This window comes from Aegilops tauschii, chromosome 2, assembly GCF_002575655.3.
Source record: "Aegilops tauschii subsp. strangulata cultivar AL8/78 chromosome 2, Aet v6.0, whole genome shotgun sequence".
In the NCBI taxonomy this organism is placed as follows: Eukaryota; Viridiplantae; Streptophyta; class Magnoliopsida; order Poales; family Poaceae; genus Aegilops; species Aegilops tauschii.
Window position 1 is genome coordinate 70,940,844 of NC_053036.3, and position 15,255 is coordinate 70,956,098.

A 15,255-nucleotide genomic window follows, 5' to 3' on the forward strand; every position below is an offset into this window, starting at 1 on the left:
CTCAGGGAACTTTATTTTCATAATGTCACCATTCCAATTGTCTTCCCAAAGCAAATTAGTGTTCCCAGACTTGATGTCACAAGTAGTCATATCTCTGAAAAGGTCAAACATTTTCATGCAGTCTTTCCACCAAAAAGAGCCTTTGTTCCTGTTATAGTGTGGGACCTCATTATTATGATAGTGAGCTTCCCAAATTAATTTTACCCATGGGACATCAACCTTGTTGTAGAATTTGAAGAGGTGCTTAATAAGGAGTGCTTTATTTTGTTCTCTTAAATTCAGAACCCCAAGCCCTCCTTGCTGTTTGGGTTTGCATATCATCTCCCAGCTGGCTAGACATTTACCTCCTTTATTGATCTCATTCCCATACCAGAGGAAGTTTCTGCTTGATTTATCCACATGATCCAGAATGGTAACATGAACTTTAAGGGAGCACATAGCAAATATTGGCATGGATGCAACAACAGAGGTTATATAAGTTAGTCTGCCAGAGTGATTCATGAATCTAGCAACCCCTGAGAGTCTTCTGTCAATTCTTGATATAACTGGGATGAGGTCATGAATAGAAGGCTTGGTGGTGCCCATAGGTAGTCTCAGATAAGTAAAAGGGAGGCTTTCAGCTTTGCATCCAAATGATGTTGCAAGTGTGGTGACAGATTGTTGGTCAATATTAATTGGGATCATGGAGGATTTACTGAAGTTGACAAATAGACCAGTGGACATACTGAAGAGGTTAAGGAGATATTTAAGGTGATTGAGCTGTTCCTCATCAGCAGGCATGATCATTAGAGTATCGTCAGCATATTGTATAATTGGGTAATCCAGACCATATGCCTGATTAATGGGTAATCCAGACCATATGCCGCAAATTCCTTCCTACTTAGGAAACTCTTTTGTTGCAAATTATTCCTGTATATTATAAATAATAATATTTTTTATGTAAATTGTGTGCAAAATTTCTCACTTTTGTTTTAGTTTTTTTTTATTTTCTTTCTTCTTAAAGGGTAACATCAATGCCACTAATTCATTCTTGCTTAGAAAACTTTATTGTTTTGATTTTTTCTTTTAGTGTTTTTTTCCTTAAGGGTAAAACAAATGCCAGAATTTTATTCTCTCATAGAAAATTTCCTTTTTTGCAAAAAAATCACTATTATATTCTTCCTTGGTCAGTATCAGTATGTTTCAGACTAAGCCCAAGTATTTGGTGATTGCAAAGGTTGAGTTTATGTTTTATTTTAGTATGTGTTTTCGCTCATTGATGCTTACATGATTTTTTATCATTGGATTTTCTCTAACATATTTGTGTGTGGGGGCGTTTTGATGTTGCCCGTATTACAATGTTTTACTACTTTAGCCTACTTGACAGAGTAGTGAAGGATATTTGGTGTTGAGCTAGTGATGGATGCGAGCAGTGTCGGCACGTATAAACTTTTCCACATGGGCTAGGGGGACTGTTTCTGCCCTCGCCGGTGGCTAGCCAGTTGTCAAATAAAAATGTGAAGAACCCAAATTTTAATTTCACTATTATATTCTTCCTTGTCACTTTTTGTATGTTTAAGACTAAACCCAAGTATTTGGTGGGCTTCTGTTTTGTGGTTGCAAAGGTTTGAGTTTTTATTTTGTTTTAGTATTTGTCTTTGTTTGTTGATGCTCACTTGATTTTATTTCATTGGATTTTCTCTATTATTTTTGTGTGCTGGAGCGGTTTTGATGTTGCAACAACATTTTACTTCCTCTGTTTCTAAATACAAGTTTTTTTTAAGATTTCAATAAAAACTGCATGCGGATGTATATAAACATATTTTAGAGTGTATATTCATCGAAAATTTTAACATGATCCTTCTTACCTTCACTCATTTTACTCTATATATAGTCCGCATTGGAATCTCTACAAAGACTTGTATTTAGAAACGAAGGGAGCAGTACTTTAGCCTACCTGACAGAGAAGCGAAGGATATTCGGTGTTGAAATTATGAAGTATACCTATAAACTTTTCCGCATGGGCTAGACGGACTGCATTTGCATTTTGCCCTAGCCGGAGGCTAGCTAGTTGTGAAAAAAAAATGCCTGACCCAAATTTTAAATTCAGACCACTAGCCACTCCCTTAATTAAGGGCCTCTACTATGGAAACAAGCACTGATGATTAGGCCAAAACCGATTTACTTTTGCAAACACCTCTCTAAGCCAGCCATTGCATTGTAAGACTCCCTTCGTTTCTTTTTGCTCCGCGTATAAAATTTGGTCAAAGTCAAACTGCACAAAGTTTGACCAAATTTATATAAAAATATGAACATCTATAATACTAAAACTATACAGTATGAAAATACATTTCATATTGTAAATGTTGATAACTTTTAATATAAAGTTAGTCAAACTTTACAAAGCTTGACTCTGATCAAACTTTATACGCAGACTAAAAAGAAACGGAGGGAGTACATCCTATGGCTAAATCTCCTAGTGGGCTGAGATATTTCTCTCTTGCTGCCTCACTCGTTGATCTTCTTAATGAATCTCTCATGCTCCAGCTGCTTCATCTCGCCCGCGTTCACGGGGTCGAAACGGCACCGGTAGAAGCTGCAGGCACAAACCATTCGCAGCCACAAAAAGATCAGTTCACTGTTCACGGATCATGCCATATATTCTGTTCTACACCATGAGAAAAGAAACCAGGGGACACACACGCACCTTCCGTCCGTGCCGGCGATGAGGATGTTGTTGGGGTGGTGCCGCCAGAACTCCACCGCGTACTCGACGCCCTCACGGAGCCGGACCTGCGCCAGAGACCGCTCTGAGCTGAAGTAGCTCGGCAAGTAACCTGCAAGAGATGCACGCAGAAGTACTTCAGTTTTTCAGGGTACAGAAAACCACATTGGATCGTTAGTTCTTCTGTGTAGGAGAACAGGTGTTACACCTTTCAAGAACGATGGCAGTAATGATCCCTGCTTGGCTGCTGCCGGTGCAGGAGGAAACGCCGCTGCTCGTGACGGGGCCACCAGGAGGGCATCCCCGTCGCCGCCCTCCATTGTCAAGGTTGCTTTGTCGACGCTGGCGACGGGGAAAACGTGGACCGTCCCCTTGTCGCTGGAAACGGCCAGCCATCTGAAGTCCGGCGAGAAGGCGATGCAGTGGATGTCTGCTCTGTCGATGCCTCTCCTTAGCTGCACGTACGCAGCAACTCAGAACTGGTTGAAGATTACGAAGCACTTTGAATTTGAATAAGACCATGCTTCTTTTTTTTCATAATCCATTAATCAAATAAATTAGGTCATAAGATCGAATCAAGAATTTCATTATATCCATTTCTTACACCTTCTATTTTGTATGATATTCCATAAGAATAAACCATAGGGATAGGGTTTAGAATAGAAGTAATAAAGTGAATAAAAAGAGGGGGCAATCTAAATATTGCTAATATATTAGGACCATCTTATTAATAATTCTAATGAGTTATCTTGGAATTTAGAATCAAATGAAAACCCCTATATTATGCTCAAGGAAAGTAGATTTAGATAGGAGCTTATGCCCTAAAAAATACACTAGTTTCCATAGATTAAAATAGCCCGCGAAACAGCCGCGATAGCTACGCTATAGCTGCCCGGGAGCCTCGCCGCTACGATATGGTTGTTGCCGCGAAATCCTCCACATATCCCTCTAAATGGCTCAAAAACAGCAAAACCCTCCAGAAATCTTCTCTCCCACCAAAAAAATCCCGCTATTTGCCGTAATTGCCCGCTATGGCAGCCGCTATAGCTGCTGGGAGAGGCCGCCGCAAAATCGTTTCTCCCGCGATTTTAATCCTTGCTAGTTTCTTAAATTTAAAATAAAAAAGATTTTTTCTTATGTCGAGAAATATTTGTTTTTCAAGATAAACAATGTCCGTTAGGCACCTAATCTTTATGTCATAATAGACCCGAACACTTGCCTCAGATTGACTTAAATAATATATAAGAGCAACTCCAATGGGGCGACCCATTTCGTCCGCGGCCGTCCATTTGGGTCAGCGCGGACAGAAAAGGCGGCCCAACGCGCCGACCCAAACGGACGCGCGTCCGTTTTTCGTCCGCGGGAGACCCATTCCCGGCCCATATTTGAGCATGATTTGCGTCGGCGCGGACACGCGACGGGCGCGCGCGCGGTCGCCTACTCCTGTCCCCGGGCCCGCTGGTCTGTGGCACATTGGCCTCCCTCCCCCCGGCCAACAAGCAACCCTCGCCCCCCGCCTCCTCCGTCACCGACGCCGCCGCCCATTTTTGCGGCGACTCTTCCAGCTGCCGCCGCCTCCACATCCGCCCAGCAACGCCGCCCCTGTCCCCAGTTGCCCGCCGCCGCCGGGGAGCAAAGTAGTTCCCGCCGCCGCTTCCCCCACCGCACAGCCGCCCGCGACCAAGAAGAGGCCTCGCCGCCCCCGCCACATACGACCGGCACGCTCGTCGGACGCCGTCACACTCGTCGAACGCCGGCCGGGCAGCTAGCTGGTCTGTGGGTGCCGCGTCTCCCCTCACCGGCCGTCTCCTTCTTCGACGCCCGCAAGCTGTTCGACAGTTTGCCAAGGTACGAAAATGGACTCCGCCGACGAGTTCTTTTTCCACAATTTCATTTGCGACTCCGACGACTCGTTGTCCGACGACGAGGAGGAGATATTGGCTGCCGTGTTGGTCCATCACCACCTCAACAACCAGCGACCGTTGTTCCGTGGCTCCATTCCGGGCCACCTTCCGGCGTTGAATCGTAACCGAGAGAGCGGACATTTCCTTCTCTGAAAGGACTACTTTGATACAACAAACCCGTTGTTCAAACATCACCAATTCCGTCGCCGGTTCCCTATGTGTAGGCATGTTTTCAACCGTATTAGAGAGGGAGTGATCGGCTATGATGACTACTTCGAGTGCAAAGAGGATGCTGTCGGCAAGATTGGTTTCTCCTCTTATCAGAAATGCACTGCCGCCATCCGAATGCTTGCATACGGAGTGCCCGGTGATCTCATTGACGAGTACGTCCGTATGAGCGAGTCTACATGCCTAGAGTCCCTGTATAAGTTATGCAAGGCTGTGATTGCTGTGTTTGGCCCTGAGTACTTGAGAGAGCCGACAGCTGCAGATACAGCCCTTTTGTTGGCGATGAATGCTAGCAGGGGCTTCCCGGGGATGCTTGGCAGCATAGACTGCATGCACTGGGAGTGGAAGAACTGCCCTTCTGCTTGGCAAGGGCAGTATAAGGGACATGTCAGGGCTTGCACTGTCATACTAGAGGCCGTGGCGTCTCAAGATCTCTGGATCTGGCACTTTTTCTTTGGCATGGCTGGATCACACAATGATATCAACGTGCTTCAGCGCTCGCCGGTGTTTGCTAGGCTTGCCGAAGGCAACAGCCCACCGGTGAACTTTACTGTCAACGGCCACAACTACGACAAAGGGTACTATTTGGGTGATGATATCTATCCTCAGTAGACCACTATTGTAAAGACAATACCCGACCCTGTTGGAGAGAAAAGGAAAAGATTTGCCCAAGAGCAAGAGAGTGCTAGAAAGGATGTCGAGCGTGCCTTTGGTGTTTTGCAATCTCGATGGGGCATCGTTCGGTATCCTGCTAATACTTGGAGCACGCAGAAACTATGGGAGGTGATGACTGCTTGTGTGATCATGCGCAATATGATCGTAGAAGACAAGCGCCCGGAACGTCTGTACGATCAAGGCTTTCAGTTTCAGGGTGAGAATGTTGTTCCTGAGCATGGAGTAGCGGCAACATTTGAGCAGTTCACTCAGTTTCATGAAGACATGCGTGATTGGGAAACTCACGTGCAACTGCAAAATGATTTGGTTGAGCATATGTGGACTCATGTTGGCAACCAATAGATGTATCTACTTTTATTCGTTCGTAAAACTATGTGAAACATTTTTATTTTTATTTGGCCTGTAAAAACTATAATATTTATTTGGGCGGACTATTTTGTTTGTTAAATTTTCATTTCACAATATGTTGAATGCAATGCAAAATTGGGCGGCCAGCCGGCCACGCCGCACATATGGGTCGGCGCGTTGGGCGCGTGCCGACCCATATAAAAAACAGGGCGGGCGGCCGACCCAAACGGATAAAAAGCGGACGAAATCGCCGTCCGTTTGGGTCAGCCCGTTGGAGTTACTCTAATTGCTCCAGTGAATAACACGACCGAACACCAAGATGGAAGCACACTGAAGTAGGTATATACTTTCTTCGTCACATTCGTTTGAGCGACAAGTAATTCTAATTGGAGGGAGTATATGTTTTGCTCGTCCAGTAAATACTTACCGTGACAAGAGGCAAAACGACTCTATGTAACTGATTAGAGAATATTGTGCCCCGAAAAGGAAGATTTTCCAGGAGAAAACCAACTAAAATACTAACGAGAGGTAGTAGGCGTTGGATACCTCTTGGAGCATGGTGCCGTCGTCGGTGCTGAAGATGCGCACGAGCGTGCCCTTTGATCCGGCTGTGGCGAGCAGCCGGCCGTCGCGGGAGAGCGCGATGCACGACAGGCTCGACGCGTGCGCGCGCACGTCGACGCTGCCGGGCTTGCCGGTCCGGCGGACCTGCACCGCCCCCTTCTCCGGCCGCGGCAGGGCGCAGACGAGCCGCGTCTCCTGGTCAACCGCCAGCGCGCACAGCCCAAGCGGGTTGGGGCCCGTCTGAACCAGCTTTCGGCTCTTCAAGTCGCCGCTGATGACCAGCATGGCCATCTGCTGGCCGGCGACGAGCACGTGGCCCCCGAGAAGGCGGAGCCCGCCCACGGGGCCGAGGTCGGGGGTCTTGGTCGAGCCGATGGCTATCTGCTTCGCCTCCCCGCTCTCCTCGTCCCAGAAGTAGATGGCGTGGTGCTCGGCCGCGCCCTTGACGGCGCCTGCCATCTGGGTCACAACGGCCACGCGCGACCGCGTTAGCAGCTCGGCGGAGGTCACCACGACGCCGGGAGAGGCGACGGCGTCGGACTTGTAGTGGACGCGCTCGACCTTGTCGTCGTCGCAGGAGAAGACGTGGAACCCGGTGGCCGTGGACGCGACGAAGTGGGAGGTGCCGCTGCTGAAGGCGACGTGGACGATCGGGGAGTCGGCTTCGGCGGGGGCCGCGGGGGACGACGACGGCGAAGACGCCATGTTCGATCAATCGAAGCCGAAACCTAGCTAGCTAGCTAGCTGATGAATCGATCAGCACGGCGGCGACGACGTATGTACCCTGCGCGTCCGTGACCGTGATTTAAGCCGCTCGTACGGAATTGGGTAACCATAACTACGTCGAACCGACCGTGACAAGCTTTGCATGTTTGGCCACGCAAAAATAAAAAAAACTTTGCATGGTTGGAGCCGGACTCTGTAACTTGCAGCGCACACGTAAGCGGACTACAACTATCCACGAAATCCACCCAGTATCAAAACTGAATTCAGTTTTGTTAAAGCACGTCTAGATGTGTCCTAATTATTGCACATCTATTATATATCAATGATTTTACATGAAAAACAGACATTTTATTGTCTACTTTATTTTTCTTGTAGTGTGACTGGGTCACTTAGATGTGCAATAACTAGATGTGCCTAGATAGACACGAATGATATTTTTTTTTGAATTGTGAAGCTTCCGTTCTAAAATATAAGACGTTTTAGTAGGTTATAAACTAGCCTACAAAAACATCTTATATTTTAAAATAGAGAGAGTAAACGTTAGGGATGCTGCTAATTAGCGGCTAGCTGCATCACGACACGAGAGGTCCCCACGATCATCGGCAACAAAACTCTGACAATGTTGAGGACGACGAGGTTGACGACTCGACGAGGTTGTGCGGGGTAACGGACATATAATGTGCACGCGATAACCTTTGGGGAAGGCTTTAGCTGAGCATGTCGACGCCCCAACTGGAACTTGGCTAGAAGATTAAAATGACAGCAGTGCACTGATGAGGGACACAAGGGAGAGAAAAGATAGAAGGCGACAAAGCGGAGGCATTAAAAGCATCTCTAGCAGACCTTTTATAAGGCTAGCCCTCGTAAGGGGTTTACGGTTCGCGTTTGGCCTTTTATAAGGGGCGAATTTGGCTGCGGCCGAGCTGCAACCTTATGTGAAACTGTAAAATTTGAAAAAATATTTCGCGCGAGAAATGAAAAAGAAACTGTAGAGATGATCATTCATACATATATATAGTTCATTGATTACATACTGCGCATTGGCCTACCCTAACCCTAAACTGGCCAAAATGGGGCTCACCGGAGCCCTGCGGGCGCGGCGGCGACGCGGCGGCAGTGGCGGTGATCACTCGTCGTCATTGTCGGAGGTGAGGTCGATGTACATGGAGACCTGCGCTTCGGCTTTGCGGCCCCACACCTCCTCCTTCTCCTCGAACTACCGCGTCTTGGCGAGGCCTTGCTCGAGTAGGACATCGTTGGCCTCCTCGTCCCAGTGGCGGCGATGCGCCACCACCTCCTCCTCCCGCGCACAGCGCGCGAGAATCGCCACCTTGATGGCGCCCGCCTCAAATTGGGGCATGTTGTCCTCCGGCCTGACAACGCCGGCGCGCAGCCGCTCCGCCTTGTGCTCCCTCTTCACTGCGCGGAGCTGAGTGAGATCCTCCGCCTCCCTCTTGACCGGCACAACAGCGTACGCGAGCTGCACGCACCGGAGGAGCTACCCGTGTTGTACGATAGCCGAGCCTGCCGCCAGTCGTACTCCCCCGTCTCGCTGCGGAGGAGTGATGGTGGCGGCTCAAGGCCACGGTTGGTGTACCGCCGGGCAGACTGCTTCCTCGCCGCGTCGGTGGTGACGCAACGCTTCCGCTCGGTGTCGTCGCCATCGCACCGGCCAGAGTTCCACTTTCCGTCCCACATCATGGCGGATCGGTGGGCGGGGCAGCGGATTTAGGTCACCGTCAGCGAGAAATCGCGGGGGGATGGGGAACCGCGGCGGCGGCGGGATAGGGTTTCCACCCGTATCACGGCCACGGACCCGGATATATACTACGACGGGGGGAGGGGGTCGTTTCCGGGCCACTTTAAATTTTTACGGTTCGGGCCGACTATACGGGGTCTGGTGTGGCCCAAAAATCGAGCCAAACCCGTATAGTCGTCGGAATTATGTGGACCGTGCGGTTTTAAGGGGTTTGCTAGAGATGCTCTAACGACAGATGAAGAAGGTGGGAACTGTGATGCGGTGGGCTCCATATGAACGTCACGCCGTATGACTTGTGGTTGCACCTTGGCGCCGTATAATTCTTTTTTCTCTTTCAATTATGCGGGTGAGTTGCATGCATTATATTCATTAAAAACGAAGATGATCAAAATGTCAAAGAAGTCATGATTCATACAACACCATAGAGGTGCGTCTACGTAGAAAAATCTAGACATCATCAACCTGAAAGTATATTGACTTCCAACTGGACCTAAAGAAGTGCCTTGCTGCCTTGCGTCCCTAATCCCTTCAGAGGTCCATGAAGTTCTCATGGTACACCCCCGGCACCATGTCGCCTCCTTTCACCGGGTCGAACTCGCAGCGGTAGAACCTGCACGCACACCATGACAGTCGTTGTCAGCATGTAACGTTATGGTATCATCTCAGAAACTTCTAAACAAAATGCATCAAGAAGTGGGAGGTAAGCTCGCGCGAGCATGTGATACAGAATGCCACATGCGTGTGTGTGACAATATGTTGCACATGTGACATGTGTATCAATATAAAATTGAGAGAGTGATTTTAGCTTCTTCAACGCACCTTTTGTCCATGCAGACAATGGTAATGGTGTTGGGGTGTCTCCGGTCGAATGCCACGGAGCACTTGGTCCAGGCGTTAGGGATCCGGAACTGGGCAAACGACCACTTCGAGCTGAAATACGTCGGCAGGTAGCCTGTGTGTTCATGAGGAGTGAAGTGTTATGTTAAGATTTTGATTGAGTAAAAAATTGTAGGGAGCGACGTTAATTTTATCAGTTAAAATGTAGGAATATTCACCCACCTTTCAAGAACGACATGCGTGATGAGCTCTGGTTGGTTGTTGCGGGTGCGGGAGAAGATGGTAGTACTAGTGGTGCCGCCAGAATGTCATTACTGGCATGGTCTTCCTCGAGAGTGGAGCTTGTGAGGTTGAAGTCATTGATGCTAAAAACGTGCACCGTTGCCTTGTCGCTGGACACCGCTAACCATTTGGAGTCGTGGGAAAAGGCGATGCAGTGGATGTCTGCCCCTTCGGTGCCTCTTCTCAGCTACAACAAGAGTCAAGAACACCAAACATGTGAACAAGATGCAGTTCCAATGTACTCCCTTTATATAGAAATATAAAAGTGTTTAGATCACTAAAGTAGTGGTCCAAAACCTCTTCTAAATATAAATAGATGATACCCGACCATGCCGCGGGAATAAGTTGCAATATGTTTCAATGAAATTTGATTATATGAAACTGTTATTATTTGGAACAGGAAGTCTTAATGATTTACTTTATTTAATTACCTTGCATCTTAAAATATAGAAGTACTCCAGGAGTATAGCATAATAAAATAACTTTCTCATGCGTAGGTACATATCATGTGACATGTTTGCATATTATTAAGATCACTTACTTAGTTATATTATAGGATTTCAATGAGAATTTTGGTTGACTCGCCTTAGGGTGATTTCTCACCAAAAGCATGCTAGAACACACGATATGTGTGTATGTTTTGCCTTACGACCAAGCAAGTAAAATTCCTAAAATTATATCTTTGGAAAGAAAACACACTTTTTACAAAATGAGGAAAATACTTATTTCTATTTGGTTATTGATCGTTTTTTAGGATTTTTTTTTGAAGCTATCCTTTGTTTAGGATTATTACTGTTATAATTCCGAGATTTTTTCTATATTGACCACTGAAAAAACATCTTAGTAAGAGCACATGTATGGAGTAGTGAATCTGTCTTTTCAAATCACCTTATCTAAGTTCCTTAAAAGCTTTTGAAAGTCTGAGGTCAAAACTGAAGAGTAGACCAATGCAATAGTTCATGATCGAAAGAGTAGACAGCTTTGAGACATCCTGTGCATACCTCTTGGAGCTTGGTGCCGTCGGCGGTGCTGAATATGCGCACGAGCGTGCCCCTGGTGCCGGCGGTGGCGAGCAGCCGTCCGTCGCGGGACAGCGCGAGGCACGCCACGCCGGAGCCGTGGGCGCACACGCTGACGCTGCCGGCCCTGCCGCGCCGGCGGACCTGCACCGATCCCGCCTCCGGCAGCGGCAGGGCGTAGACGAGCGTCGCAGGCCCATTCGGCTCCTCCATGGCGCACAGCCCAGCGGATTCGGCCCCGTCGTCACCTCCTTCTCCCAGTGCACGCCGTCGAACAGCGTGGCCGTCCCCTCGCCGGCGACGAGCATGTGGTCCCCCCGCAGGCGGAACCCGCCGACGGCGCCGCACGGGCTCCTGACGGTGTTGGTCCTGGCGTCCTTGGGCTTGCACATGCCGTTCCAGAAGTCGATGACGTGGTCATCGACGGCGCCGCTGACGGCGCTGGGCCTCCGCGTCGCGACGGCCAGCTGCGAGCGCGTGAGCAGCTGGGCGGAGGTCACCTTGAGCTCGCTGCTGCGCCGGTGCATGCCGCTCTCGAGAGGGTGGCAGGAGAATACGTGGAAGCCGGTGGCCATGGCCGCGACGAAGTGCGTGCCGTGCTGGTTGAAGGCGACGTGGACGAGCGGATCCGGAGCGGGGACTAGGACTACCCCGTCCGGCAGCTCGGACGTAGACGATGTAGACGCCATGACCGATGGGCTCAACGATAGATCCATCAAAGCTTTGCTTTGGGATTACAACTAGTTCAATCTGCTAATTGATGATCAGCAATCACGGCGAAGTATATATGTTGTGATGACCGACCGAGGCTCGATCGTGAACGTACCCGTGGAGTAGTTAAGTTGGTAATCATGTCGAACTAGGAGACATGCATGCATGTTCGGAGTCGGATTACAATTACTTTTTGTTTTGAGACAGTCGGATTACAGTTACTTTTTTTTTGGGAAATGTCGCCGCTTTTATTTAACCAAGTGTAACTCGGAATGTCATCCGAAATTACATCCAAAATGCAGTCTAAGGGAACCCCCAACCAAACCTTACACAATTCATCGCCTACCCCTACTTTTGCTAATTTACGCGCGGCAACATTACCGGTGCGTTTCACCCATGTCACTTTGTAGTCATTCTTCAACGCCAGCATCTGTTTAATTTCCTGAATCCATGGTCCAGCTCCCGAATAATTGATGCCCTTCTGGTTGATCATTGGCACCACCGGCAAACAGTCCAACTCCAAATGGACATTCTGTACATTGATCTCCTCAGCTACATGCAAAGCTCTTTTGCAAGCCAATATCTCCGCTGCTTCAGGCTCCACAATGTGTGGAAAATGATGGCACACTCCGGCCAGAAATGCCCCGTTGTGGTCCCGAAGTACCGCTCCACCACCAGCCTTACTCCCTCCTTTATGAACCGCACCATCAGAATTGATCTTAACCCATCCATCTTCAGGTGCTTCCTATTTTTGGGGCTGATCCGTCCTTTCTTGCCTCGGCTTTGGTTGATGCACGCTGCTCCATTCCGCCATGTAAGAGCATACCAACTCCATTATTTCATGTGGTTGGTCAATCCTCTTCCCATCTCTTGCTGAATTCCTAGCGAGCCAGAGACCATAAATGGCCTGTATCATTGCCTCCCGCTCGTCCCCATCAGCAGTTGAGAACCATTCAAGGAGCCAGCGAGATAACTCACCATGATTGTCCATCGGAGCCGGAGGAAGAGGCACAGAAACACCCTTCTCGCGCAGAATCTTCCAGAAGTGGACGGAGTGTGGACACGCCCAAAACCGGTGGTATATGGTTTCCTCTCTGCTACATGCCACGCAAAAAACTCCTGGTTTAATTCTTCTGCGATGAAGCTCGGCGCCAACTGTTGGAGAACGTAGTAATTTCAAAAATTTCCTACGCACACACAGGATCATGGTGATGCATAGCAACGAGAGAGAAGAGTGTGTCCACGTACCCTCGTAGACCGAAAGCGGAAGCGTTAGCACAACGCGGTTGATGTAGTCGTACGTCTTCACGATCCGAATGCACGGCACCTCCGAGTTCAGCACACGTTCAGCCCGATGACGTCCCTCGAACTCCGATCCAGCCGAGTGTTGAGGGAGAGTTTCGTCAGCACGACGGCGTGGTGACGATGATGATATTCTACCGACGCAGGGCTTCGCCTAAGCACCGCTACAATATTATCGAGGTGGACTATGGTGGAGGGGGGCACCGCACACGGCTAAAAGATTAAACGATCAATTGTTGTGTCTATGGGGTGCCCCCTGCCCCCGTATATAAAGGAGCAAGGGGGGAGGCGGCCTGCCAAGGAGGAGGGCGCGCCAAGGGGGGAGTCCTACTCCCACCGGGAGTAGGACTCCTCCTTTCCTTGTTGGAGTAGGAGAAGGGAAGGGAGAAGGAGAAGGAAGGAAGGGGGCGCCCCCCTTCCCTAGTCCAATTCGGACTAGTCCATTGGGAGGGGTGCGGCCACCCTTTGGGGCCTTTCTCTCTTTTCCCGTATGGCCCATTAAGGCCCAATACGAATTCCCGTAACTCTCCGGTACTCCGAAAAATACCCGAATCACTCGGAACCTTTCCGATGTTCGAATATAGTCGTCCAATATATCGATCTTTACGTCTCGACCATTTCGAGACTCCTCGTCATGTCCCTGATCTCATCCGGGACTCCGAACTCCTTCGGTACACCAAAACACATAAACTCATAATATAACTGTCATCGTAACTTTAAGCGTGCGGACCCTACGGGTTCGAGAACTATGTAGACATGACCGAGACACGTCTCCGGTCAATAACCAATAGCGGAACCTGGATGCTCATATTGGCTCCCACATATTCTACGAAGATCTTTATCGGTCGGACCGCATAACAACATATGTTGTTCCCTTTGTCATCGGTATGTTACTTGCCTGAGATTCGATCGTCGGTATCTCAATACCTAGTTCAATCTCGTTACCGGCAAGTCTCTTTACTCGTTCCGTAATACATCATCCTGCAACTAACTCATTAGTTGCTATGCTTGCAAGGCTTATAGTGATGTGCATTACCGAGTGGGCCCAAAGATACCTCTCCGACAATCGGATTGACAAATCCTAACCTCGAAATACGCCAACCCAACAAGTACCTTCGGAGACACCTGTAGAGCACCTTTATAATCACCCATTTACGTTGTGACGTTTGGTAGCACACAAAGTGTTCCTCCGGTAAACGGGAGTTGCATAATCTCATAGTCATAGGAACATGTATAAGTCATGAAGAAAGCAATAGCAACATACTAAACGATCAAGTGCTAAGCTAACGGAATGGGTCAAGTCAATCACATCATTCTCCTAATGATGTGATCCCGTTAATCAAATGACAACTCATGTCCATGGCTAGGAAACTCAACCATCTTCGATTAACGAGCTAGTCAAGTAGAGGCATACTAGTGACACTCTGTTTGTCTATGTATTCACACATGTATTATGTTTCCGGTTAATACAATTCTAGCATGAATAATAAACATTTATCATGATATAAAGAAATAAATAATAACTTTATTATTGCCTCTAGGGCATATTTCCTTCAGTCTCCCACTTGCACTAGAGTCAATAATCTAGATCATATTGCCATGTGATTTAACATCAATAGTTCACATCACCATGTGATTAACACCCATAGTTCACATCGTCATGTGACTAACACCCAAAGGGTTTAGTAGAGTCAATAATCTAGTTCACATTGCTATGTGATTAACATCCAAAGAGTACTAATGTGTGATCATGTTTTGCTTGTGAGATAATTTTAGTCAACGGGTCTGTCACATTCAGATCCATAAGTATTTTGCAAATTTCTATGTCTACAATGCTCTGCACGGAGCCACTCTAGCTAATAGCTCCCACTTTTAATATGTATCCAGATTGAGACTTAGAATCATCTGGATCAGTATCAAAATTTGCATCGACGCAACCCTTTACGACGGACCTTTTTTCACCTCCATAACCGAGAAACATATCCTTATTCCACTAAGGAAAATTTTGACCGCTGTCTAGTGATCTACTCCTAGATCACTATTGTACTCCCTTGCCAAAATCAGTGTAGGGTATACAATAGATCTGGTACAAAGCATGGCATACTTTATAGGACCTATGGCTGAGGCATAGGGAATGACTTTCATTCTCTTTCTATCTTCAGCCGTGGTCGGGCTTTGAGTCTTACTCAATTTCAC

General features: G+C 48.0%; 2 protein-coding genes across 2 annotated transcripts; both read right to left on the reverse strand.

Moving 5' to 3' along the window:
* Positions 1-2,487: 2,487 nt before the first annotated feature.
* LOC109735581 (autophagy-related protein 18a-like) lies at positions 2,488-7,128 on the reverse strand. Its single transcript, XM_020294798.1, has 4 exons — positions 6,406-7,128; positions 2,913-3,159; positions 2,687-2,816; positions 2,488-2,575 (listed from the first exon to the last, which is right to left on the reverse strand). Exons 1-4 carry the CDS (start codon positions 7,126-7,128, stop codon positions 2,488-2,490), a joined length of 1,188 nt encoding a protein of 395 aa, XP_020150387.1.
* A 2,308-nt stretch (positions 7,129-9,436) lies between these two features.
* Positions 9,437-12,748, reverse strand: LOC109735582 (autophagy-related protein 18d-like). Its single transcript, XM_073509530.1, has 7 exons — positions 12,584-12,748; positions 12,139-12,502; positions 11,295-11,767; positions 11,029-11,190; positions 9,968-10,214; positions 9,728-9,860; positions 9,437-9,518 (listed from the first exon to the last, which is right to left on the reverse strand). The coding sequence occupies exons 1-7, from the start codon at positions 12,746-12,748 to the stop codon at positions 9,437-9,439; spliced, it is 1,626 nt and encodes a 541-aa protein (XP_073365631.1).
* Positions 12,749-15,255: the final 2,507 nt, after the last annotated feature.

Bases quoted from the DNA above. Each gene is read 5' to 3' on its own strand.
- LOC109735582 (XM_073509530.1), bottom strand. From the start codon at position 12,748: ATGGACAATCATGGTGAGTTATCTCGCTGGCTCCTTGAATGGTTCTCA. The intron at 10,215-11,028 runs GTATGCACAGGA...CTCTTGTTGTAG, and splicing joins ACGGCACCAAGCTCCAAGAG to CTGAGAAGAGGCACCGAAGG. The intron at 9,861-9,967 runs GTGGGTGAATAT...ATGAACACACAG, and splicing joins ACGCATGTCGTTCTTGAAAG to GCTACCTGCCGACGTATTTC.
- LOC109735581 (XM_020294798.1), bottom strand. From the start codon at position 7,128: ATGGCGTCTTCGCCGTCGTCGTCCCCCGCGGCCCCCGCCGAAGCCGAC. The intron at 3,160-6,405 runs GTATCCAACGCC...GCGTACGTGCAG, and splicing joins ACGGCACCATGCTCCAAGAG to CTAAGGAGAGGCATCGACAG. The intron at 2,576-2,686 runs GTGCGTGTGTGT...TTGTGCCTGCAG, and splicing joins ATCGCCGGCACGGACGGAAG to CTTCTACCGGTGCCGTTTCG.